Source organism: Dicentrarchus labrax, unplaced genomic scaffold (assembly GCF_905237075.1).
Source record: "Dicentrarchus labrax unplaced genomic scaffold, dlabrax2021, whole genome shotgun sequence".
In the NCBI taxonomy this organism is placed as follows: Eukaryota; Metazoa; Chordata; class Actinopteri; family Moronidae; genus Dicentrarchus; species Dicentrarchus labrax.
Genome location: NW_026136713.1, coordinates 15,419,511 through 15,447,140, shown reverse-complemented (window position 1 = coordinate 15,447,140; position 27,630 = coordinate 15,419,511). Strand labels below are relative to the sequence as shown.

The following is a 27,630-nucleotide window of genomic DNA, read 5'->3' as shown; positions in this document are numbered from 1 at the left end:
ACTAAGCATTTGTAAATGTTAAATTTTCATTATTTTGTTATCACCAATCATTCTGGACCTCTGACCTTAAATAAAAAGACCTTTAAGTAATACGTTTGAGAATCACTGCTGATAGGGTTTTGTGATGATTAGACACTCATAACTTATTAAGTCTTATTGTATGAAGTCCTAGTAGTACAATGGGCTGCATCTGTTTTCGCAGGTTGCTAAAGCTACTGATACATTTTTTTTTTAGTCCAGTTTGAGTAATAAATCAATGAGTTTAAAGGCTTATTAAATGCAAAACACTGCACAGTTTATAATACTAGAAGATTTGATATTACAATTCTGGAAATGTGACAATCATTTTTAGGAATGCACATACATACAAAGATAGAACTTTTTGTCTCCCAATACCAATGCAATATCTCAACTGAGGGAACAGTTCCTCTGTATATCTCACTGCATGGATCCCATTGAAATGCAGCTTGCAGTGACTGAATGAATGTAACTGGCACAGAATTTTATAATGACACTGCCAAAGAAACTGTATGTTTCTGTCTCGCCATGGTCAATACCCCATCCATTAAAACAGCATTATCAATACCGATATGGCGTACTGTACCAGCGCGTGTCTAATGATTTTGCTCTCAAAAGTCAAGTCAAGTCTAAAAGGTAACTTTTAACAGGTAATCGAATAGCTATGCATGTTTAAGATGCATCATTAGGCATTGCATTTTTTTTAACGCATTGCTATTGTCAGTCTGAACATGGTCTTAGTATGAAAAATATACACGGTTACCCTCGTCCCATCAACACATAACATTTCATTCAAATCCATTAGTAAGAATGGCCTTATTGTAATAAGCAATACAGAAGGAATGCTAGTAAAAGAAAAATATCCTAAAACTTGATTATGATACCTTAAGATTATATGAATGAGCCAGTGTGGCAGAGGAGACAATGGGATGTAGAAGACCTGAAGGGAAGGAGAGGTAAACCATGCTGTGGGTCAAGCATGGACTCACACCCGGTAGCATCAGCTAAAGAAAACAATACTAATCTGATCAGAGTAGGTCATGTCAAATATATGCGCACACTCTCAGGCAAATACCCTTAAACACTCACAGGCATGCGCACACACACACACACACACAAGCCCACACACAGCTTACTCATAGCTTTGGCAAAGGTGCACAGGCTGCTCACAGCATTGGCAACATGACATATTCAAAGCTGTGAAAGAGAGGCAGAGTGTTGGTGGGGGGGGGGTTATCAATGGATCATTTGGAAACATCTGGGTCCATAATCAGTATCTCCCTTCCTCTAATTAATTTCCACTGCATCCTCATTCTTCCTGTCCGTCCTGTCCTTTCCATCTTGTGTCTTTCCACCAACAAACTTCTCCTTTGCTCTCCGTCGCCATCCTCCTCCCCTCTTCTTGTCTTTCAGTGCACCAATAGGCCCATATTTCTCCGGGTTCGTCTCTAATGGAACCGTCTCAAATGCAGAAGCACACGCTCACACAAACACAACAGGAGGACACAAATATACACACACAGTTTGATGTAAGGTTGGTTTCTAATGCCATCGTCATGGTAACGCTCCCTCACTCCTTTGCTCGCACAAACGAACAGAGCGCATATCCCAGGAATCTGTGTGGATTCTTATGTAACTACACAACCCCACGCACATATAAAGCTACAGACAGAAAGACAGACAGAGAGATTGGAGTGAGTCAGTGCTAGACCACATAGTGAGAGCATCTGTCATCGACGTTATACCTTTCACTGTGACAAGAACAGTATGTACCGCTGTGTTACTTCAGCCTCATTATAAGACACACTCCAGCACACATAAACCCCCACACACACGCACATCAGAGGCTTCCTCCGTGCTTCACTACATAACGAGAGGTGGAAATAGCTGTTTAACTAGTTATGGCAACACCACTGGCTCATGTATCAGCATACTAATTACTCATTTTCCTCCCTGAGGGCATTGTACATGGAAATGGTGTTGGGTAAAGTGGGGAAAGGAAGGTTGGAGAAATCAGAATGGGGTCAGTAGAGGCATCGCTATAGATATAAATGAAGTGACTGGGAATTTCTTGTGGCAGAGCAACATGGGAGGGAAATAAAAGAGAAGATAACGACTTGTGCTGGCCTATTTATACCCAGTGTATGGGTTTAAGTGTGAAGGAATGAGCAAAGTGCAAGTGTGAAAGCGCATGAGTACATGGCATCCTGTATCAAACTGTTTGGGAAAGGGAAGGCGGTTCCATGGATGCTGCTCTCCACCTCCTCAGCCACTTGTTTATCTTACGTATGGAGTATTGCATCTGTTGTTTTTCATCGGCCTTGGTGCTTCAATGATACATTTGTATGTGTGGTTGAGTGATGCATTTCTCTCGCTGGTGTTCAGTATACCAGATGCCTGGTGTATTATAAAAGGATGCCAAATGGTGGACTTGGTTCAAGGAGCTTTGATGAAGGCCCCATGTTAACAAAGTAGCAGTTTGCACCAGGTTTGTCCAATGGGCCAAGGTACACAGACTCTCACTGCAGAAGTTAACAAGTCCTTTTTGCTTCGTTTTACACCTAAAGGTCCTGGGTTATAACTCATCCACACATTCACATTTAGCAGCCAGGAGATTTTCCACAAGGGGGAGCTGTTCAGTGATTGTCAGGCCAGTTCTACACGCCAACACCTGCAGGAAATGAAAGTAGCAGCAGCAGCTACTTGGAGCAAGCGGCAACCTCTGTGGCTGGCAAATGAAACCAATGTGGAAGTAACAGAAACGGCAGCTCTTCATATGGCCACTTGAGGCTGGCTATGGGAGTGAGTCAACCTCCATAAGGGCCCATATTAAACTAGCCAACTTTACAGCAAAAATAAACATGTTTACAGCCTGGTACAAAAACGGTTTTGGTCTCTATAGCTGAATTCCCTGCTCACGACAACTGTACAAGGGGGGAATTTTTATATAACTCATATCAAGGCTTAAAATTATGCATAATTAGGAGCATAGCAGATTTGAGTGACAAGTGGGTGCCGTCACAGACGGCTGTCTCAGTAACCAGGCATTATTCAGTCCACGTCAGCTCCACCCATGCTCCATATCTTTGCTCACTTTTGGATTAACAGCGGAGTCAGTACTGCCAAGATGGCGACGGCCAGAGCCGACCACACTGAGCTTCGCAATGGCTTTTCAGACACTTATGGGTACTGTCCTGGAGACTAGGCCCATTGTTAATTATACAGTCTATGGTTTGGACTTGCAGCTATAAGGCGGATTTATAGTTGTGCATTAAGGGGATATATAATATGTTGAGAGTTTCTCCTCAGAAATGTAACTATTAGGCTACCATCTTCCCACTTTGTGGGGAAGGGAAATTATTGTCAATGTCCCTTTCTAAAGTGGTTTATCATGCCTGGAGATGATCAGACATTTTTTCCTTGCCTATATGTCATCAACATTTAAACTGGTATTTAAGCACTGATATTGGCTGGACCCTGTGCTCTGCATCAATGAAACTATGTCCTTGCCACTAAAACACTCCTCCCTCCCTTTTCCTCTTGTTTGTTGGACAACCACCTACTGTTATGTTATCTGAATCCCGTACAACATAAAGACAGCATATGTTTTAAAGCACAAGCAAACACACATAAGCACATTTTAATATGCATGCTAACAAGTCTGCGTGCACACATCCACAGGTCTTGCTTAGGAATATTTCCACAGTATGTAAGCACAACAGGCTGTTCCTTGTACTCCAATGGGGGCGTTGTTGAAATACATTCATCTGAGCAGTTACGCCATCTATGATACTGAGGCTCCATCTCAGCAGAGCACGCTAACAGGATCTGAACCGACAAGCAGCATCATCTCTGTAGCTTTGTTTCAAGTTACTACAAGGAGGTGATGTGAGGAGGAGTGGTAATCGGTGGCCAGTGGCTCACTCACAATTGGCTCCTCGAAATCGTCATATTTGTGAAAGCTTCCTGTTGGAGCCTTGAGGCCAATAATTTCTTCGACTCCAAGACAGAGTATGTCTGTTTGAGGCACGGCCTGTGGTGCATGAAATCTGACTGTCAGGGTCTGCTGACGCACCTGCCTGCAGACAAGCACTGACGCATTCCCACACAATCACACACATATAGACAAACACACACTGAAGCTGGTAATTGGGCTCATAAAGCCAAAGGACAAGAACAGCAAAATCTCACCTCCTGTCTTTGTGGGAGTGCGCTAGCGGTTTTTTGTGTCGCAGTTCAAATGCCTTGGCGTACTCCCGCCCTCCTAAAACCAGGCAATTTCCTGCGAGGCCATCGGAGTGTGACAGCAGCAGGTGCCTAATGGGCAAGGCTTAGGAAACAGGGCATTACCAAAATCCAGCAAACTCAATTGTATTAATCCTCGGGATTTGCAGCTTTAATTCTCAACAGTTTAAAAAGTCTTATTTCTTTACAGAAAATGGGAGCAGCACGTGAGGTGAATATACAACAATTTCAAGTGTAGCACAAGACTTAGCCTCCTTGTTTTAGTTGGAAAAAGGTAATTTAAACTTCATCCATAATGGCACATTTTGATTTGGGTATCAGAAAAATAGGAGTTGCGCTGGAGAAAAAGCATGACCACAAGCGTAAGATCCTGTCAGTGTTTTCCACATGTAAACTCAAATCTCCGGTTTACCTGTCAGTTTCATGATGAGTGCAGTTCTTGGTAATTAACCCCGCGACCAATCCCTTGCTGATACTAAAGACCCATTATCTTAACCCCACTCTGCACATTGCCCCTAAAACCACTGAAAACTGTCAGTTTTAATCTCCCTCCCTGCCACTGTCTTCCTGTCTCTCTTACACACACAGTTTTCAAATAAGGGATTTAGATTACAGTGAACAGTGCTAGCTTCATGATGATGAAGTGTGTGTACTCTGAGGGTGAGCCTTATTGGAATTCATATGATGTTTGTCGACTCCCTTCATATAAACAGGTGGCTGCGTGGAGATAACGTGCAGCATATTGTGCCGGCGATGATGCACCCGTACATGGACGCGCACGCGCGCCACACACACACACACACACACACACACACACACACACACACACACACACACACACAACACCGTGTGTGTGTGTGTGTGTGTGTGTACGGTTTTTTTTATCCTAAAGCAGTCAGAGGGACATTTATTAATCTCTCTATTTCAGAAGAGGAGCGCCGAAGCCTTTCAGGTGTATGAGCAGGGATTCCTGAACAGATGTCACCTCGTATCCACCCAGTGTGGAGCTGCAACAACAAAACAAAAACCAGTTTTGCTTTGTTGCCATTGCTGCAGAAAGGTGCATAATAAAAGGCTCCATCTTGCTGCTCCCCATCCCCTGCTTCTATTCTCCCATACTTCCTGTTTATTATCAGGGCTCAATTTCACCAATTTAGAAGGTCACATGAGTAGTTTGGATGTCCCTGACAGAAAAGATGAATACTGTTTTTTAGAGGAGTGGTGGAACCGTGTGTATGCTGTTTGCGTTTTTTGACTTGTTTTATTTCAAAACCGAGGGACATGCAAGCGCAGACATGCACTTTTATTCGACTCCTTATTATCAAGGTAATAAGTACCTGGCTGTCACCTTAGTGCTGCACAGTTCCTCTCATCATGAATTGAGGATCAGAAAAAAATGGGAAGTTTATATGTATATGTGTGTGGGGTTTTTTTGTGTGTGTGTGTAGGCCGTGTCTTACTATGTGACTGCTCCTTTCTTTGATCCTAATAAAAGATGATTTTTTTTCCTGTCTCTTCTGTCGACATCTTGGCTGCCTTTGCTAACACTACGTCTACATGCTGACCTTGCCACTTCACATCCGGTGGCGAGCCAACCTCTGTATTGATCCGTCATTTCAAAGGCTCAGAAACACAGGCTGACAGAGCTGACAGAGCCATTACAATTCATCATGGCTAAATCAAACAGACTTCAGACTGTGCCCGAAATGATTCAGGGCACTTGTTAAAGGTGCTTTAAATAACACTTTTTTTCTCTCTTATGACAAAGTAATATATATCCGCAAATGTGAAAGGGTTGTTTGCACCTTGCATTTTCAAATTGTCAAAGATAGAAGAGCTATCGGTGAGTGCTGTGGTACAGCAGTATAACTTGTATTTCCTCAAGACTAGATTTTATTGTTGTAATTTTGGTCCAATTAGTCTGCTACCTTGTTCTATTTCTGTCTATTAAAGACCACCATAAACTGTGCCAGAGACTGAGGTGTAAAGTTTTTTGGTCACCATTAGATGTTTGGACTGTAAGTTATAAATAACTAGATGCTCCTTAACAAATAATCCTCGCTTTGAATGCCACCATGACTCATTCAGCCCACACAGCTTTTATTTGAATGCTACAGTAAGCCACTAATAGCATTTCTTACTGTAAAAGGTCACAAAGGACAACATCATCATTGGCTATTGACAAAGGAAAACTCAATGGTACAATGGAGATCAATATACATCTTCTATTTAATTTGGAATTTCAATGTGTTATGTGATGCTTCAGTTTGTTTAGTAATATCTTTGCTGTATATACTGAACATTTTGCTCCATAATGTGTATCATTATTTTTCAGCCTAACATTTGAAGAGGATGAGTTGCCTGTTATTTTCTAAATTCAAAACTGTTAGCTTAACAACTGACTTCAAAGCACAGGCTGAGCTACTGTCTGCGTCATAAAAACTGTCTCTCTCCAAAATAACAAGGAATCTAATTCAACCAGTCAATACTGGTTGAATTCTGGACATCTTTTAGAGGACAGAGAGACTTGACTCACACTTGTCCTCAAAGACTTAAGAAGTGACCCTTCAAGTGTTGAGTGTGACTGCGATCTGCTGAACAAAGATGATATTTTGCCTTAAAAAAAATTGTAGCAATTTAGTTGTTCCAGTGCTGGAGCTATGGACTATCCAATTCAATGAATGAAAGCTTTTCTTTCAGTTGGTGCTGCGAACCAACAAACCAGTTGGTGCTACAAAATTACATCCTCTGAAGTTTTTGCTCCAATAACAACAGTCTTACTTTATAATTTATGAGCGTGCACCCTTGCAGGATAGTGCAAAGACTAATTAAACATTATTAAAGGACTGCAAATGTACTCACATTCATGCACTCCCATTCAACAGCTGGCTTGTGTCGACTTCATAAAAACATGTTGCTGAGCATTTGAGGAGATTTTAAAATTCTGAACCTTGCCTTCAGCCAAAAGTAAAAAAAAAAAAAAACATATTTACAAAAGGGAGACTAATGTTACATAGCATTAAACATTGATGTGATGAAGTATTCATAAGATTAATATAATGTGAATTTGCAATTGCTCAACCACATATCCCAGATGAATTAGGCAGAAACTGCCGTCAATATTTTAAAGTTTAGTGGCTGAATTAAAATGGGATGTTGTTGGCCAGAACTTTCTTCTGCATCACTATCAATGTCACACCTAGATGCTAGAAAACAGATACCTTTTAATATGTATTGTCATTTCATACACTATATATTTATAATTTATAAGTTAGCAGACTCCTGCAATGCTGAATGTACATGCTTTACCCACTAGCAAACACATCACTTCACTTCTATCTTCACCCAAAGAGGTGAAATAGGGAGACAAATTTGGGATTTTAAGTGTGGCCAGGAGCAGGGCTGACTTCTTTTCTGCTTTTCTATTTTCCATTAACTTGTTTATTGCTCTACAGTGCAGATGCCCAGTGCTCATATGGCAGACCTTTCTATTGCCTGCGTTTTTGTGTTATTAGCTGGTGTTGACTTGGTGTAATTCAGCTCCCTCTTCTGTCCATTTGCATGTCCTTGTATTTATTATGCATTTGTTATGCATTGATAGATGCCAGAGAACTGGACATACATTATCCATTCTGCCAACATAACTAAATGGGACAACAGTGCACAACCTATACCATGGCTATCTGGGGAGAGGTGTGTGTGGACTGACGTGACACACAGTATGCTGACTACAAAACAGAGAAATAAATGAATAATGGCAATTTGGCACGCAGACTGAGTGGGACTAGGAATGTTTATTTTCTGATATTTTCTGAACTGAAGTTAATGATATTGTGCTGCCATGCTTCAGTGCTGATGGCCGGAATAGCAATATCTTTATTGTGAATTAATGATGAATCACCCTCATGCACAAATCATACATCAATAGTAGCCCAAGTTAAAGCATAAAAAATGAAGATCTAAAAAATATAAATGCATTGCAAAAATAACATACTGTCTATATTTTAGAGACCCCCTAAATTTTTAAAATCATGTTTTCATGGGAGCTCATGTCTTATGCATTGTAGTTTGCATATCTATATATCTCCATCTCTATCTCTCTCTCTATATATATATATATATATATATATATATAGAGAGAGAGAGAGAGAGAGAGAGAGAGAGAGAGAGAGAGAGAGATTTTTTTAAATTACTATATACTGTATATAAAATATTTTAGGCTACAAACCCAAAACCTTACCCTTCTAAAAGGCTCTCCAGTCAGCTGGTCATAAGACAAATCTTCGAGTAGTACTGCTACTAGAGCAAGACTCAAAATAAACAAAATCACTCAACAAACAAGATCTGAAAAAGAGGACAAATCAAAAACGGACGCACAACATTACTGTTATCTGGTCCTGAATTGTGAGTACAAACTGGGGGAATATCTTTTTACTTTATGAGATCAAACGCAGAGATAGATCTTGAACAAATACTCAGAGCAACCACAGTCTGGCTATACTATATAGACAGGCACAATAATAAAACATAAACTACAAAAGGAAGTAGGCACTGTGCAACAGGAGAAATTGAAACTGAGAAATGAAATGTGGAAATACAGAGTAGAAAATAGAGCTGAAAGAATTAGTCCATTAATCAATTATTTGATCAACAGAAAACTAATAAACAACTATTTTGATAACTGAATAATCCTTCAAGCCAGTTTTTAAGCAAACATTCCCTTGTTCCAGCTCCTTAATTGTGAAGATTTGCTGCTAATTTCTGAAGATCTTTAGATTTTGGTTTATCAGAAAAAACAAGACATCTGAAGACGTCACCTTGGGCATTAGGATATTGTGATTTGCATTTTTCACTATTTTCTGACACTTTATAGAACAAACAAATACTCAAGACAATAATTGTCAGATTATTTGATAACAAAAATAATCTTTAGTTGCAGCCCTAGCTGATTTGGTAACCAGTTTTACAAACTTTGATCTAGGTAGAACAGAGGAAGTAGAAGCAGCATGGCAACATGTACCTGGTATAAATTGAAGACATTAAGAACAACCCACTGAAAGTGACATTTACCAGTGGATCATTGTAACCATGTGTGATTTTAATTGAGTGTGTTATTCATAGTGGTGTATTCAGTATACCCCCTATAATTGCAAGAACAATAGACAATCTATATTGTGTTGTATTGTGCATTCTGAACTGAATATCAAAGGAGCAGTGTGCAAGATTTTGAGGCATTCAGTTGTGAATACAGCTCGCCTTGTAAGAGAAACTACAGTGGAAAACACGAAAGGCCCTTTTTCGTGCCAGTGTTTGGTTTGTAGAAACATGGTGGTTCAACATGGTGGACTCCATAGAAGAGGATCCGCAGCTCCTGTAGAAAACAGGTCATTCTAAAGTAGCAAAAACACAACGATTCTTATTTTAGGGTGATTATACACTAATTAAAATATCAATCAGGAGAGACTTATTTTTGGAATGAACAAATATATTGAATTGATATGTGCACAACGAAGATGAGAAATGTGAAAAGTCTTTAGTGATTAGACGGCATTGTGATGGGGGAAACCCCCTGATGGAGTCTAGACAGTGATGTTGGTGGTGGTGGTGATGATGAACGAATGAAGAGAAGGCTGAATATCGGGATGGGATGAGGAGTGGACTCCTGAAGAGCTCAGCCTGGGCACTGCATATGATAAACTGGAGAATGGGATGGAGGAGGGTCGCAATGATTTTGCAGTGAAATAACAGCTGAAAGCAGCAGAGAGGAGAAAAGATTTAATGTTTTACAGCAGCAACATGATTGGCTGGAGGGGATTGTGGCTTAATCTGATTGGATTGACTGAAAGAGTAAACGCCCAGCTGATTAGGAAGGAGAGTGAGAGAATTGTAAAATAATGAGGCATAAAGAGAAGGTCTTCCTGCTTATTGAGCTTCATTTAATGATAGACTAGACACACAATTTGATACAATTCACAATCCTGTGATCACAACATAATTCACAAAATGTATTTGAACAAAATGAGGATGAAGTCAAATCGATTCCTTTAGTTGCTATTTTTCTTTATCAAATAAAATAATATTGTTTTATTTCTGAGGTAGGGTATATTGTGAATTGTGCTAAACAATGCATATTTCCTTTTCTTTGTAAAAGAAAAAACTGAAAAAACAACCCTGCCAACAATGGAAAACCGCCTCATATCTCTTGCCATGTCTCGTCAGTTTCATTTTGCGGCTTAGGGAAGCCAAAAAGCTTCCACACCTCCGATTTTAAATAGCATGGGGCATCCTCAATTTCAAAGTAATTCATCTGTGGCAGCCATGTCTTTGCGCCTGGATACAACGTCTGACGCGAGAGACGTAGGATGTAAAACAAGCCAAAAAGTCAAAAGGAGATTAATTTTTCATCTCACCAGCTTAAATCTTCACACTTTTGGATCGCAATTTAACTGTTATATTCCTAAAACATACCTAGATTGTATTCCATTTCTGCCAATGAATCCACACTGGACCTTTCACAGACCCGGACCACATTATTCTTGGACATTATTGGACCATGAGTTCACGAGCACTGCACACTCCTGTTTCCAATAAAATCTGTTCTTGGTGATTTGGACTTGTGAACTGTTCTATTCTCAAGACTCTGCTTTAAGAAATCCATACAGGAGTTATAAAACTGCTTCACTGCAACAACATTTACTAGCTAATTGTTATTTTAATTGCCACTGATTAACAACTTTGCAACATATTCAGTTTTGTATTCCTTAAGGCAAGAGATCATTCTTTCAAAACCCTTCCTGTTTTTAGTTTTAACAAATGAGTAAATTTGTTTGTGTTGTCAGACATTTGTTCATTTAATTTACTGACGCATAGATTTAAGGGACTTATCATTTGCTTAATCCACCCAAGCCTTCAGTTGTATGCATTCTTAATGTATTGCATTTAATCCTGAGAGAAAGTAAAGAATCACTAGAACTCCTCTAGTGATTCTTGAGGTAAGGATTTTGAAAGAGAGGTCATGCATGGAGGATATTTATTTTGATGTGTTAAGCTTTGCAAACAAAGGCTTAAGCTCACTGTAAAAGTATAGACGTTTCAGGAAGAATGATGCTATACACACACGAACACCACTAACAACACCAAGAACACACACTGACTATGATGGGCATCAAATTCAGAGATTGCCATTACTCTGCGATATTTGATAAAGTGCATTACAAACGTATTTTGTGTTTATAGCAGCGCACTAATCTTCCATCTATCGCTCCCTCTCTCTTGGTTCCTCATCCCTCATCTCTGTCTCCATCTCCTCTCCTCCCTCTCTGCTTTCTGTTTTGCTCCTTCTCTTTTCATCTCTGTCACTGTCCCTCCAGCTGGCTAGGTGAGATAACTCCTCCACACCGAGATACTCTCAGCTCATTGGCCAGGTGATGGAACACAGGGCACCAATCAAACCCTGCATCATTAGTCGTGAAGCTCATGAGCTGAGGCAGTGTGTTTATCTGGTCTTACTGATCCTGCACTCCCCTAATCCATCCTACACATCCCACAACTCTCCTGAAAACACATTCCATTCTGGTGTGTCTGCACAATAGCTCCATTTTGTTTAACACCTAATTCCCCTTTGAACGCGGAGTAATCAGATTTGTTTAAGAGATAACTAAGCACTCTTACAATGGCTGGCAAAGTATAAAGATTATTTTTGTAAGGCGTCTGCATATCCTTCCTCCATTCTGTTGGTTTATGGCTGATGGAAGTGCCTGGCAGGATTTAATTTGCGTGACTGTGGTTGGTAATAACACTTCATTCATTGCAAACGCTCAAAAACATCCATCATCCATCCATATTCCCTTAAAGATGAAAAATAACTTAACCTGTGTGCATATGTGTCAGTTCCTATTCAGAGTACAGACACTACTTTACCCAAGCTTCATGGAACACAGCTGCAGCTGGCTAACACATGAACCAGACCAGAAGAACAGCAACAAGGAGAGAAAGATATGCAAGCGGCTCCAGGCTGCACAGGGGTGCTTTAGCTAAATGCTAATTTCAGCACGCCAATGTGCCCACAATAATAATGCTAACATGCTAAAAACTTAGCTACTTACTTAGGTTTCAGGTTTAGATGTATTCACCATCATAATGTAAGATGAGATTACGTTTTGTGAAGATTTATTTTGTGGATTACTTTATTATTTTGCTCAGGCTTATTGAATGTGCATAAGTTAGTTAATGGAAACCACATTTATAAATATATTTGTATTCTGTTCTTTAACGTAGATGAGGAACGACAGAAGTAACACAGATGAAGTTGCCCCCGTGCTCTTGAAGATAGTTTTAATGCAGTAAATACTGTAGTTTAGCATGTTAGCATACTAACATTGGCTATTAAAGAAACTGAGGCTAATGGGAATGTCAGTAACAACAGTTATTTAGTCATAAACCAAAGTATTGAATACATTGAAATTTTGACCACATGTTGGGACTGGTGGCAAAGTTAAGGAATCAATGGCAATCCATCGAGTAGCAGTTGAGCTTTTTCAACTTCAGCCACAGAGGTAGAACAACAGACAGCCTGATCCATCTGAAAACTGGAAGGGAAAAGTGTAACATCAAAAAAAGAGGATAATAGATTGTTCACTGTACAAATGAATGAGGAAAGAAGTCTATATTCGCTGACCTGTTACCTAAAATTAACACATTAACAACATTATCCAACACAACAAATAAACACAAACTAAAAGGTCTACAGTAAAAAACAACATTCCAACAAATCAGTCACAGAACTGCACTGCATAATGCACACTGCATGCATATTTGCCATAATCATGACAGAAAATGTTCCTTCACTGCTGAATTGACAATAATGTCTAGAAACCCCTTTCCCACTCATTTGAATCATCTCCTTTAGTCTCTTAGTGTCATGCTAAACCACTGCGCTAACTGGCATGAAACTCTACTCGCTATTAACACACAAGTAGGAAGAAACTGTGTTTGAAAAAGTGTGAAGAGTTTTTTTAATCACATTAGTTAACATTAGGATTCAAGCTGTTACAAGCTGTTACGTTGGGTATGCTGATGGTTGAGTGCACCCTGGTGGTCCCTCATAGACTGTTCATCTCAGTGCCTGAAAAAATTAAAGTAGTCCTGTGCTGCCATCCTGTGTTTACACCATATATGAGCATGATTGTTCAATGCACTAACAAAGTCTTCCTATATAATCTGAATATTATTTTGAATAAAGAATAGTAAGACATAATGACTAGGCTATCTATCTATCTATCTATCTATCTATCTATCTATCTATCTATCTATCTATCTATCTATCTATCTATCTATCTATCTATCTATCTATCCATCCATCCATCCATCCATCCATCCATCCATCCATAGGAACATCTTAAACTGCACAGTGCTGCCATCTCCCAGGTGTTACTATACATAACTTCAAAGTGTGATCACTCACACCATCATTCATCTAGACAACGACCAACAGCACGGAGACAGACTTGATCCCAGAAAAGGTTTACTGGTCTATTACAATCCACTAACAAGCAGTGGTGTATCTGACTGTTCTGACAGGTCATTTGGCTGCGAAGTCTGACCTTTGTCAGTGTGCATCTTGTCTCCAAGCTTCAAATATGATAACATTTCAAACAGAAAGGTTAATAGGAGGGCTCAGGCAAATTTAGAGAAGGTCAAAGATCTACCCCACCCCTACACATCATCACGAAGAAACAAACAATTCAATTGAAACATACGTCTGAAAGGCTGAATCGGTGGGAGATTGGAAGAGCACTGGAATATAGTTAGCTCAGTTGTGCCATCAGATAGGTTAGTTTGGATTATTGTGTTCAGCAATCTCCATGTCTGGTGAAAGTGTAACCAGGCTGCATGTTATCATTCATTTTAAATTTGAGATGTCCACATTTACAATGACTCTTAAAAGAAGCAGTTCTGGACTTTACCCAGCAGGTGGTGCTGCAGTCTCTTTACAGAGCACTCAGAGGTATTAATGACCTCACTGTAAGCCAGTAAAACCCAGAGTCATCCAGTAATGTGATGTCACACATTAACAGTGCTTACCAGAACCTTACGTGCACACTTGCCTGGCTCACTGTATCATTTCGAGGGTTGGGGTCATGTTGACTCATCGTCACTATGCTATTGTTAGATGAGCTGTCTGCTTTGAGATAAATGTTCTCACCAGCTGCATCAGCAGGCTGTAACTGTACCTCTAGGAAGATTAAAGAGGAGAGACCAGCAGGTTTCATGATGTCAGCAAAGGGACATGAGCTCTACACATCATGGCTTTATTAAAGCCTGATGTAATCAAGAGCCGCTTGATCAGTCACAAAATTAAGGATGTGACAAATACGGTTAATATTAAAGCCATGCATGCAGATCGGTAAATCCACAACACAACAAAATGTATTTTAGCAACTTAAAAAAAGGCCCTCCTAGAAAAATCAATGTGAGTTTACGCCGCTTGAAAAAACAGTAATTATACCTCACAAAACACAGGAGTTGCTGGTCTACCACTGCCTAGAGCCACAGCAACTAACATTAGTTTGCATCCAAACTAACATGTTAAAACACCAAAGACACACAATAACACAAACAGACAAACTGATTAAGGCCACAATAGACCAGTAACCCTTTGTTTTACAGGTAAAATTACTGTCAGAGTAAGCAGAGTCTGGTGGCTTTTGAAGAGATCATAGATGGATATAACAGTTTCAGTTCCTCATCAGGAAGGGCTGTCTGACAGCAAGGTAATGCGGTGCAAATATTCTAAATATAGATATGAAATTTAGATATAATATTTTGTGGTGAGCTTTTTTTAGGTGGCTAAAATATGCTTTAATGCAGACCCCACTTCATACAAAAACCCAAACTGTCCCTAATGATAAAGTATATAAGAAATATACTGTATGATTATGTGTAGGGCTATAACAAGGGATTATTTTCGTTATCATTTAAATTTGCTGATTATTTTCTTGATTCTTTAATTAATTGTTCAGTTTTTATATTTAGGAAAATAGATTAAAAAAATGATATTTTGTATTAACATGTCAAGTTTTGTGTATTTGTATAAAGGTCCTGGTAAGGGCATTGCAAACTTTGGCTGTAAATGCTGTGGTATGTGGCATCGGTTATATACTTATCCCTATAAAAATAAATATAAAATATATAAATAGGGTTTTCTACAGTGCTTTGAATTGTAAGAATGGGTCATAACTGTCATACTAACTTTAATTCTATAAATACTCATTACTTTGACCCAATTTCAGTGTGTAATGACAAATATAGAAGTATCGAAGAAGTCAAAGGCCCTGGTAAGGACAGGCACTGCAAACTAGCTTGGGCTATTAATGTTGTGGTATGTGGCAGTGGTCTATGTCATATACTTGTCCTTCTAAAAATAAACATTACTTATAAAATAAGTAAATAATGAATCTCCCAGCATAAACATAAACAAGGCATGACTTGACTTTAAAAACTCATAACTTTGACACAATCTCAGCATGTAATGAATGTTATAGAGGTAAAGACGCACAGTCACAGTACATGTAAATGATCATATAAACCATTATGATTATGTCTTCCTTTACAACATCTCATGCAGTGTACTCAGCGAAAACACTGTAAACATAATAATATATCATAATAATATAAATAATGTATCATAATCAATCTCAGATGAGCTTAACAGGACAGCTGTTTCCTATCAGTGGTTGGTTTCCTCTAGTCTTTTCCCTTGAGAACATTAATACTGATGACCAAGAGGAAGGCTGACCAAGCTCTCTCTCTCTCTCTCTCTCTCTCTCTCTCTCTCTCTCTCTCTCCCCCTCCCTCCCTCTTATACCCACACCCTGGATGCAGGCAGGCGTGCACACACCGGCAGATTCACTCAGCTTCCGCATCGCTCTCCCTTCTCCATCTCTGTGTCTCTATCCCTCCCTATTCTCTCCGCTGGTGGATTTAGCCCACTGCTGTGTGGAACACCGGTAAGAATGAATCATATCTCCTTCACTGTGTTCTTAATGTCTCTGTGTCTGTGTGTCTCTATTCTGGTTCTGTTTTACTAGAGTCAAACAAAGGATTTGGGGTGTGGCTGGATAAGGAGAAGCTGACTGCTGATGGAAGCTGTGAAGTGATGTGAAAGAAGGATGTTGAGGATGATGGTGGTGATGATTAGGGAACTATAGAGCAAATGTTTGAATAATTAGATTTACTGATTAATAGAAGAAGAAGGTGAGCTTATGACTGCCGCTGTTAATATCAAGTCTTGGCAGGGCTGGAGAGAGACTCCATTTTCAGCAGAGGGTAACTGAGAAATTAGTATGCCTCGATTCAAGAAACCGAAATGTTTAAAATTCTGGCCATGTGCCCAGCATGTCTATTTCTATGTCAGCCCGTTTATATTAGGCCCCATTCAAAGTCAGACCAGTGCGAATAATTTTACAGTAGCTTGGTTTGCAAATGACTTGCTGCAGGCTCGTGGGCTTGCCACATTTCCACAGCAGTCTCCGACAGAGCAGTGCTTCAAACAGGCGTGACTGGGCCAGGCTGTGCAAGACAGATTAGTCAGACCTGAGGCTAGGTCAGAAATATGACTGCAGTGGAGCCTGCGGAGCATTTCCTAGATCCACAAGGCTGCAGGGGTGGATGCAGAGAAAGAGAGAGAGAGAGAGAGAGAGAGAGAGAGAAAGATGATGCAGAGGGAGAGAACAAAGACCTCAGCTTCGGAGAGGGAAAGCATAGACAAAGGAAAGAACAGACAGCTGGATAAAAATAGGCACATGTTAGCTACATAGGCATTTTGTAAAGGAGAATATCAAGACAGAGCATGTGTGGGAGGCAGCCACCACTCACAGGCATGCATGTGGATGTGTCTGAGCCACACATGTCGTAGCCACTCCCTTTACAGTATGTGCAGTGGCTTACAAAGATTGTTTTAAATTTCAGACAAAGCCATTCAGATTCTTGACAGCTCTTGACTTGTCAAACATAGCTCTTACGCTACGGAATATGTCTCATACAGTATATTTTATGTTTTGCTGCATTATCAATATGATGGCTGACAGGAAAGGTCAAACCTGTGTGCTCAGGAGTTTTTTCTCATCTTTCACAGCCAAAATGTCTGACAAGCCTGACATGACTGAGATTGCCCGTTTCGACAAGACAAAGCTGAAGAAGACAGAGACAAAAGAAAAAAACCCTCTGCCCACCAAAGAGAGTGAGTGCCCCCGTGTGTATGTGTGGGTTTCTGAACAGTACTGAAGCCTTGATCCCTGATCCCCCCCTGCAACAATTTCCCTGTCAGTCGGTTCTCATCACTTCCAGTGCTGTCAGAAGACTACATGCTCAGCAAGCAGAGCAGCAAAAAAAAAACAAATTGCTGCAACATCAGCACATTATTGATATACAGCATGTCCAAAAGCAGCATCCTCTCCCGCATTAACTAAACACAAGACTGCTGACCTAAACTACTTCTTCTTTTCTTTCCTCAGCCATCGAGCAAGAGAGGAAAGGCGATGCCACACCTTGACTTCTGAGCACATGAAGAAAAGAAGCTGAGATGCCACAGCAAAAAGCACTTTCTTTTGATTATCACAGTATTTCAATCTCTTACATTGTCTTCAGATAAGGGTGCTCTTGAGCTCCCTGGGGTGCCATAAAGTTATATGGCATCCTTACAAGGGGGCTCTCTTACCACTTGGGTGGAAAAACTTTAGCCTGGGTGCCTGTCTTGCACTGTTAGCCTATAGCTAACATGTCTCCAATATTGCCAAACTGGGGAGTGGTGTAGTGATGTAGCACAGAGAGATAGGCAGGCATCCAGGCTAGGGGGAGGTGGGGGGTGTCAACAAACGTGGGAGCAATCGGAGTCTAAACATGTGGGATGTTTTCTTAATAAACTTTTTACTTTTCTTTATGAAATAAATATGAAGACGTGAAACCAGTCAGTCGTGTGCATATTGCTGTTTCTTTATGTGTATGTGCAAATGTCAGACTCTTGTACAAAAACTCATGAGGCATGGATCATGCAGGGCCATGGAATAAATACACAATATAAACGATGTGTCTAAGCCGCGTGCAACCGGCCTGGATAAGAAATATTGCATTAAAAAATGATGTAATTCACACCCTTATATATGAATGCAGACTCAAAGTAATAGTCTTCATGCTGAAAAACCCTATGACTTCAAGTTTTTTTTAGATGTACAAACACATTCAGACATATTCAGTGTACTTTACTGAATTTGGCTAATATTAAACACATCACCATGCATATACATAAAGCTATACAAATACATATGTAAATTTACAACAAAAATGTAAAATAAATGAATTAATTATTCAAACTCAGTTCCTTATTATGAGTTGTGTCATCCTGACTCTATAAGGCAGCTTGCCTGCTAATGTTTGATTATGAACAGAATTGATAGAGTTGATTAATGGACAGAAATTTATTTTTCTACGATAGTAAATTCAAAACCTTTTAGACATTTTTTTTTACTATTTTATGAACCAAATGATTAACTGTTTAAAAAGTAATGTGGGAAATAATTGACAGATTACTGGATAATGCAACAGATCATTAGTTGCAGCCCTATACTGGGCATCATTCAGTGAAAATGAACAGCAACATCTGTCAGGATATCAAGACTCTTCAGGGGAAAGACACACACACTATGGAGCAGGATACAAAGACAGGGCTGAGGGTTTATCTTTTGTTACTGTAGCTAACAGGAGTTAGCTTCCTAGCTGGCAGTTGCTATAAGACTGCTAGAGGCTGGAGGAATATGATTGGCTGAAATTAGCGGGGGGCGGCGGTGATTGGTGACAATAACACCGTTATGAAAAGTGACAAAATATGAATTAAAAAGCAACAATGAAGAAAAAAAATACCACTTAGAAATAAAATATAATAATAGATGTTAGACAGAGAGGCATTTTAAGTAAAACTCTCATTAAATCCAATTACTATTACTTTCTATTAAATGCAACTATCATTAAATACACTTATAATTATCTCAGTATTTCTTGGATTTACTTGTACTTCTTTAATTCAACAGCAGCCTACAACAATGGCCATTTATAACCTAAAACCTCCGTCTGACTGATGTCTCTGGCTGGCGTCACCAGTCCTGCCACCCTTCCTCTGCCTGTCAAGCCTGTCACCTCCTGAGCCTTTATTGCTCTATTTCTCTCACCTCGTACTGCCATAAATCAGCCACCAGCGCTCCCTGGACGGCCTAATGTGTCTGAAATGTCTGTTAGGACAATTCAATTAATGCGCATTTTAACTTCATGTTATTCTAAGCATAGTGTAATTCAAAGGCCCTGACCCTGCCGTTTCCTCTGCTGTAAGCTGTAAGGTTGAGCTGGAATACACATCATACAAACTTTCATTAAAAATAATTAAGTATAAAGCACTGCAATGATTAATATTATTATCAACATTTTAGTTTAGTCTGTATTATTATAATGACACATATATTTATCAAGTTATGCATTTGACAGGTGACTTCTGACTCCCTTACTTCTGATGATTATTAATAATACAAATAAATAAAATATATCTATTTCGATAACGCTTGACAACCCACGTGATTTGTCCTTGAAAGTTTCGACGTTTAAGAGACATATAGCACCTATGCTGAAACACGCCCAGCCTGATAAACTACTATTGTTTGCAGGTTATTACCCCATTAAATTCGTTAAAGGAGCCTTCGCTAAAGGACAAATTATGAGGCATCCCAGATTGATTATTAATCGCTCTGTATTATTTCCTGAGGGGCTCTAGGTTTCAGTCATATTGCAGAATGAATGTGGGCGATATCTAATTATTAGGGATTATCCTCACCTACACCTCTCCACTATTGTGTGGAGGACCTCGCCCAGCCGTCCACCCATTGTCCGCCGCGCTGAGTGAATTGTTGTTTTAAGGGATTTTGAGTGGCTTAAAGGGGATTTGACAAGTGTAAGCGATTTAATTTAAAAAATAAAAATGTAATGTTAATCACTAACTCGGTAACTTCTCTCACATCAAATCACAGTGTAAGTATGTGACAGAAACTGGCAATGATGGTTGTTGATGATCGCAGTGATTATGGAGCCTAAATCAAGGAAGGTAATCAAGATAATGAATTAAATGTGATGGAGCCGTGATGGATCATCCCAGATTTCTATAATGACTATCAGTATAAGATTTAATCGATTTTTAGGCTTGGTCCACAACTCAAACCCATATATGGACATTTTTTGGGGGGGGCTATACAATATTCTAGCCTACAATATAAATGTCACCACATTAAAGCTCTCATATGTTTATATTCTTGTAAATTCCAGACTGTTTTCACACCAAGTTGTTTCCCAGGGAAACATGTATTATCCTATTATCACAACGATGCCAATGTCGCCGATGTGTGAGGTAGTATTTACATGACTATATACCATCAGCTCCTGAAAGACTTTATGGCTTTGTAGTCGCTGTCTTTCCCACTGGGACACTGGTGCCATTTCCCCACACGTTTCCAACTACACAAAAAGCCTCAGGCCGGCATCCAGCACTGCATTTCCCAATGCAGGACTGTAATTTAATAATTAGGAACCCTATTTTACGTCTTTTGGTGGAATCAAGTTGTGCTGTTTTATTAATGTTATGGTCGGAACTCTCCAAAATCCCCAATCACTATAATATTCATATAGAGGCTGATATGTGTCAAGTACTCAGTAGTAGTTTTACAATGGCCTTACTGCGCATAATGATGTTCACCTATTTGTCTCCTGGCATCATTTTAATATTCTCAACATTACTTATATATATTAATATTATATTATACATTTATAAACGTGAAATTAAATGATTCATACAGTTTTTTCCCGTTTGTAATATCTTCATATGGGATGATATATATTAAATTTGCTTCAATTCGTGGGAAGAGTGTATAGGGACTAAAGCCTGGGAACGACAGGTGAATGAATGAGGGGCTGTTTAACTGTCTGCGTCACTTCTTTGAAGTGCACTTATGCACCGACGGCTCCTATTTGTCTATAGGACTCGGCAATCAATGCCGTCGTTCATGCATTTTCACAGTGAAACGTTACCTGCAGGACAAATCTGTCAATCAAAGGGGGCAAGACCATATAAATATCATCAGCGTAGACTCTGGCTACAACTTCAGTTGCCTTCTTCTCTCTTGGCATTCACATCTGGGATACGAACAAAACCGGCCTCCCTGTGGAATACAGCAGTTATGGGACCTTTGAATTTCCTTCTAGCCGTTGTTCTGTCCACGTCCTATCATGATCAGTTTGCATCAGCTTGGTATGTCGCTTAATTTTGGGGGAAATCTTTTAAAACTTCTACAGTGTAATGTCTGATTTCTCGTGGTATAGGCACCTGGGATTAACGTGGCTGTCTTGTTTTCTTTCTACAGGACGGTGAATAATTTCCTCATGACTGGACCTAAGGTAAATACATTTTTGTCTCTATCTATCTGGGCACGTATAGTGCGTAAAACCTCTTTTGGGGTATCCAAATCAAATATATTAGCTGGTTTTGTAATGGACTTTGCAACCTTTACTTGCTGGCTAAATAGAATAGTGACTAACAATGCCCTTTTCTTTTCTCCCAAGGCTTTTCTGACATATGCAAGCAGTGTGCAAATGGGCGCACAAAGTGGAATACATGAGTGTAAACACCAGTTTGCGTGGGAGAGGTGGAACTGCCCAGAAAATACGCTCCAATTATCCACACACAATGGCCTTCGAAGTGGTAAGAAATCTAAAATAATATATGTGTGTATAGGTATGACATGCAGCAGTGGGGTGGTGTGGTAGTGAGTTAAATTCCAGCAACTGTCAACTTTACTGAAGCGCAAAGTTCATCTTCAACGCAAAGAGGACGAATGTGTGCCCTCTGGCTTCCATGGAGACGAGACAGAAACATAAACTTAAATTCCTTGCTGGAACCAAACTGATAAAACACCCAATATGCCCATGCAACATTGTTTCCCTTTAAATCTAATGCCTTTACGCACGGCTTACGTGCCTTTTACGCAGAGCATTGGATTGCAGCCACTGCGCATTTGTGGTACCATACTGGATTGCAAAGTATAACATTGTGGTTTACTTTCTTTGTCACTTATTATAGCCACAAGGGAGACGTCTTTTGTCCATGCCATCAGCGCGGCCGGAGTGATGTACACGCTTACCAAGAACTGTAGTATGGGAGACTTTGACAACTGCGGCTGCGATGACTCCAGAATTGGACAGACAGGTACATTTCTATTCTATTCTATGAGTGGCCTATTTACAATTAGACTGAACTGCGTGAGATGGACCTTTTATATTTCGAGTTAAATAACAATGTGCATTTTTGAATCCTCAGGTGGTAGAGGATGGATTTGGGGAGGCTGCAGTGATAATGTGGCGTTTGGAGAGAAGATCTCTAAACAGTTTGTGGACGCCCTCGAGGGTGGGCAGGATTCGCGCGCAGCAGTCAACCTGCACAACAACGAGGCGGGTAGACTGGTAAGATATGATTTCACTATTACTGGAGTTATAGTCAAGTTAGTTGTCACTATTTATGGGCTGTGGTCTCAAAATGAGACATCTAACAATAACCCAGGCCAGCGGAGGAAAAGAGGTGTTTTGGAGTCAAAAAAGCCGCGCAGGGTTTATGTTTGCATTTTCAATAACACTCTCACTATCTTGGCAGGCAATCAAAGCTACCATGAGGAGAGCCTGTAAGTGTCACGGAGTGTCTGGGAGCTGCACCATCCAAACCTGCTGGATGCAGCTAGCCGACTTCAGAGAAGTAGGCAACTACCTGAAGATGAAGCACGACCATGCGAAAAAACTGGAGATGGACAAGAAGCCTGCGAGGGCTGGGAACAGCGCAGACAACAGAGGAGCCATTGCGCACACCTTTCGGAGCATTGCCCGGACGGAACTCATTTACCTGGAGGATTCCCCTGATTACTGCCTCAAGAACCAGAGCCTGGGATTCCAGGGCACAGAAGGGCGGGAGTGTCTGAAGGGTGACAAGAATATGTCCCAGTGGGAGAGAAAGAGCTGCCGCAGGCTGTGCTATGAATGCGGCCTTCGAGTGGTGGAGAAGCGCATTGAGGTTGTCAGCAGCTGCAACTGCAAGTTTCACTGGTGCTGCACAGTGAAGTGTGACAAATGCACGCAAGTTGTTACTAAATATTACTGTGCACGTAAAGTAGGTGGAAGAAAACCACATAATAAAACGAAGCGCAGGCACCGTGCGCGCAATAACTAATTACCATTTGTTGCATTGAACCAGTATCATCATTATGGACTTTAATAGGTATAATTGTGTATGACAAGAATTCCATTTTCATATTTATCTATTATACACACACATTTTAATGCACTTTAGCTCACTGATTTGATTCTGTATATACATCAATTTAGGTCTTTTGAGGACCAAGCTCTCTACGCATGCTCATTCGTTTATGTTGGTGTTTAGGGGATAATTGGTCGTATTTGTTGGGTTTGTCTTCTGTGAAGTCTGAAATTTGTCTAATATTTTATATGATGTATTTTAATTGAAAATGTCACCTAATAAATATTTTTCTACGATATGGATGGCTCGATCTGATCTGTCAGTTGCACATGATTGCTTTATTTGTATATTGGTACCCTGGTGTAACAGCCTTGGGGAAGAAAATCAAACTGTCACCTAATGCCATCCTTTGATGTGCGCATATAGGCGTTTCCTGGACCCGTCAACCAATCAGGTTTCTCGGACCTCGGGGACAAAGAACAAGAGTTCCATCTGTTCTTCACTCAAATAAAAGAGAAAGTTGCAGCACACAGGGTCAAACTAACTAGATCTGCATTTTGAGGCTAACACTGTAGATGAAAATGATGCATTCATTGTTTTGGCTCCTGCCTCTTTTATACAAAATGTGTCCGGGACATGCATGGTAAGAGACTATCTATACTGTCTATGTCTTTTCTGTATGTGAACACTTAAGAGAGAAATTGATCTCATTCTCCTCTACTTTCCTCTCAGGGTGGCAAGTAACTTTCTTATGACGGGACCCAAGGTAAATAGTAAATACTTGATTGAATCACTCAGAGAAGTTAAGTTAATGTGAATAAGGTCAAAAAATAAATTGCCTCTTCCTGCAGGCCTACCTCACCCATGCAAGAAGCGTGCAGGTGGGCGCACAAAGTGGGATAGAGGAGTGCAAACACCAGTTTGCGTGGGACAGATGGAACTGTCCCGAAAGTGCAACTCAGCTCAAAGGACTCAAACGCGGTAGGTTGAGATCGTAAACAGACTAAAGTTATTTCATTTTGTTCTGTATGCAGGTCCAAAAATGCTGAAGAAAAAACTAATGTATGCGTAAAATGTGTAAATATCGTACTACTGTTTCCATACAATAACACAGGACATCATGCACCAAAATGGAAACACAAAAAAATATGTATATGGGTCTACAAATGAATAGGAATGTAGGCCTATTAGTTACATATTTATGTTACGTTTTCCTGTTGCATAGTCAGATCTATGCCCATTAGTTTTTATTATTATTATTGTTTGAAAATGCATATACGCTATAAAACGTGATTGCCCATTTCCTCCCACTGACAGCCACCAGAGAGACTTCTTTCGTGCACGCCATCAGTTCAGCGGGAGTCATGTACACTCTGACCAGGAATTGTAGTCTGGGAGACCTTGACAACTGCGGCTGTGATGTCTCCAAGAACGGAAATATTGGTGAGGTTCTCAGCAAAAAACATTCTGAATAAGAATATTGTGGCATGTTGTGGACGTAAACCGTATGTCTATCTATAAGCATTAAATATTTACTTTGTTTTTTAGGGTTAAAGTTTGTGATCTGATTTTAAATGACATGTTGTGTGCAGGCGGCCGTGGCTGGTTGTGGGGTGGCTGCAGTGAGAACGTGGATTTCGGGGAGAGGATTTCCAAACAATACGTGGATGCGCAGGAGACGGGTCAGGACTCCAGGGCTGCTGTCAACCTGCATAATAACGCAGCTGGTCGTCTGGTAAGTTATGTTCACATTACACGCATTTATCTGATATTACATACTTTAAGTCGCTGGCAGTAATGAACTTTCCCCGCATGGTTTCCAACAGGCTGTAAAGGCAACGATGAGGCGCATCTGTAGATGCCATGGCATGTCTGAGAGCTGCAGTGTCCAAACCTGCTGGACTCAGCTGTCAGATTTCAGAGAAATCGGCAACTACTTGAAGATCAAGCACAGTCAAGCCCAAAAACTGGACATCGACAAAAAGCGCCTGCGGGCTGGCAACAGCGCGGACAACAGAGGTGCCATCGTGGATGCGTTCGGCAGCATCGCGCCGACAGAGCTCATCTACCTGGAGGACTCCCCGGACTACTGCAGGAGGAACACCAGCTTAGGGCTGTACGGCACTGAAGGCCGGGAGTGTGTGCAGCACGGAGAGGGTTTAACCCAGTGGGAGAGGCGCAGCTGCCGTAGGTTGTGCCACGAATGCGGCCTGAAGGTGGAAGAGAGACGCACGGAGGTAGTGAGCAGCTGCAACTGCAAATTCCACTGGTGCTGCACAGTGAACTGCGACGACTGCTCTCAGGTTATAGTGAAACATGTTTGCGCCAGGAGGGAAGGTGCTGATGGAAACGGCTTTAGACGGAGATACCGGGGACCTAAATGAAAAACAAACTTTATAAGACTTGGTATGGTTACCTGTCACAATCAAGTCTGTTAAATAAGATGTTAAATGTCTGTTTGCACTTTTTATTCCTTTTAATGTCTTTTCACTCCTCCTTGTATAAATACTTGAGTGTCTATTTATGAATATTGTTTTAATTAAAATAAAAGTTAAAAAATAAAATACTTGTCTTCATTTCAGTCAATAACTACTAAACATTTGATTATTTGACCTAATAAAGGCTTTTTGGATTTTATAAAAAAGGCACACAAGTGACCATTAGAATAAGAATGGACTGAATACGCTTAACAGAGGATTACATGGATAACATGGTGCAGTTCGCACCTAGCCAAGGTGTTGATCCGGCGTTGATCCACTTTGATGTCAACGTGTATTGATTTCATTCAAAGAGCAGCGAGGCTTTGAAAGACAAATTGGGAAGTATTTCCACCGCTACAAGTTAGATATTTGGCCTGATAATCCGGAGCACCGCAGCTATCCCACTCTTTGTCACATCCCACAGGCAATGCAAATGCTCCATAATACATCAAAGCCTGTGAGGGGAAACAGAGTAGCTGACATTTTGGCCAAACTTCGAGTTACTGTTTCTCGGCAAACTGGGTCACACTGGGGTCCAGATATTACAATGTAATTCCAGTGAGGATTTCAGGAGAGAGAGGACTCACATTCCTCCTTTGCGAGTTAATTTCTAATCTTATAATTTGCAAGTAATTAGGTCTAAGAGGAGCCTTGTCTCCGCCCACTGGCCTATCTGTGTCTTAAGAGCCATTCATTTGCCTCCTTCATCCCTCTACCCCCTGTATCTCCAAAAATCTTCCTCTCAGCTGGACGTGTCATAAATCTGCCACTGTCTCAGCTAAGTGAGTGATGGCATGGATACTACCTACACAAGGGGGTCTGTGCCTGGGGGTGAAGGGGTGGGAGTCTATCAGAAAGGGGGGCTGGAAACAAGGCTGTTTTACTATCTTTACACACCAGTTATTAAGCTATAGAGGCAGTAAATAACAAGATGAAGTGAGAAATTACAGCATGGGTTATCATAACATTATACAGTATCAACTGGTGTCACTTTGGATGCCAGATCGCTGGCATCATTATAGTCAGTGGAGTCCACTTTTTCCATTTAACAGTGCTTGTTGTTTAAAATTTGACATATTAGCTCACAGCTACTGATTAATGAAGGCATCTGAACTGTATTAGAAACACTTAAACACACACACACACACACACAACTGGGTAAATGTACTTTTGACAACAAAATTATCTTCTGGAAGAGGAAATGTTTCACAGCAAAGCTGAGAAACTACCACTACACTCAGAGTAACACTATCCTCCCACGACCAAAACACTAAACCTCCCCACTTCCCATTTGTCTGTTTGCTTCTGGGGATGTCCTGTATTTCCCATGCTGCCCTGCTGTGTGTTAATGAAGGTTTTGCCCCACTGGAAGCCATCACCGATCCACCCCTTATCTCTGCTATCCACTGAGTACATTATCGGCTCCATATTGGTCCCAAACGATGTTGTTGTTGTTGTTTGGTTGGGCCAAATGACCACATCTGTTCTTCCATTTGTGTCGGCTGATAAACCCTCTTTTTCCTAAAAAGTGTCATTTCTGTGGAGGGTGTCACTTATATA

The 27,630-nt window shown here is 40.4% G+C and overlaps 3 protein-coding genes across 3 annotated transcripts; all 3 read left to right on the top strand.

Moving 5' to 3' along the window:
• Positions 1–16,109: 16,109 nt before the first annotated feature.
• tmsb2 (thymosin beta 2) lies at positions 16,110–18,229 on the top strand. Its single transcript, XM_051421175.1, has 3 exons — positions 16,110–16,271; positions 17,399–17,503; positions 17,778–18,229. Exons 2-3 carry the CDS (start codon positions 17,404–17,406, stop codon positions 17,813–17,815), a joined length of 138 nt encoding a protein of 45 aa, XP_051277135.1. The 5' UTR covers positions 16,110–16,271; positions 17,399–17,403; the 3' UTR covers positions 17,816–18,229.
• Positions 18,230–21,372: 3,143 nt separating this feature from the next.
• On the top strand, positions 21,373–23,888 carry LOC127375213 (protein Wnt-8a-like). Its single transcript, XM_051421171.1, has 6 exons — positions 21,373–21,601; positions 21,714–21,747; positions 21,913–22,051; positions 22,430–22,555; positions 22,667–22,809; positions 22,997–23,888. Exons 1-6 carry the CDS (start codon positions 21,531–21,533, stop codon positions 23,561–23,563), a joined length of 1,080 nt encoding a protein of 359 aa, XP_051277131.1. The 5' UTR covers positions 21,373–21,530; the 3' UTR covers positions 23,564–23,888.
• Positions 23,889–24,124: 236 nt separating this feature from the next.
• Positions 24,125–26,130, top strand: LOC127375214 (protein Wnt-8-like). The gene is made up of 6 exons (XM_051421172.1): positions 24,125–24,233; positions 24,323–24,356; positions 24,442–24,571; positions 24,908–25,033; positions 25,183–25,325; positions 25,417–26,130. Exons 1-6 carry the CDS (start codon positions 24,166–24,168, stop codon positions 25,972–25,974), a joined length of 1,059 nt encoding a protein of 352 aa, XP_051277132.1. The 5' UTR covers positions 24,125–24,165; the 3' UTR covers positions 25,975–26,130.
• The last annotated feature ends 1,500 nt before the right edge of the window (positions 26,131–27,630 follow it).

Coding starts and splice junctions, on each gene's coding strand:
- LOC127375213 (XM_051421171.1), top strand. CDS start 21,531: ATGGGACCTTTGAATTTCCTTCTAGCCGTTGTTCTGTCCACGTCCTAT. Junction 22,556..22,666: donor CTCCAGAATTGGACAGACAG/GTACATTTCTAT, acceptor TTGAATCCTCAG/GTGGTAGAGGATGGATTTGG. Junction 22,810..22,996: donor ACAACGAGGCGGGTAGACTG/GTAAGATATGAT, acceptor CTATCTTGGCAG/GCAATCAAAGCTACCATGAG.
- LOC127375214 (XM_051421172.1), top strand. CDS start 24,166: ATGAAAATGATGCATTCATTGTTTTGGCTCCTGCCTCTTTTATACAAA. Junction 24,234..24,322: donor ATGTGTCCGGGACATGCATG/GTAAGAGACTAT, acceptor CTTTCCTCTCAG/GGTGGCAAGTAACTTTCTTA. Junction 24,572..24,907: donor GCTCAAAGGACTCAAACGCG/GTAGGTTGAGAT, acceptor TCCCACTGACAG/CCACCAGAGAGACTTCTTTC.
- tmsb2 (XM_051421175.1), top strand. CDS start 17,404: ATGTCTGACAAGCCTGACATGACTGAGATTGCCCGTTTCGACAAGACA. Junction 17,504..17,777: donor CCCTCTGCCCACCAAAGAGA/GTGAGTGCCCCC, acceptor TTCTTTCCTCAG/CCATCGAGCAAGAGAGGAAA.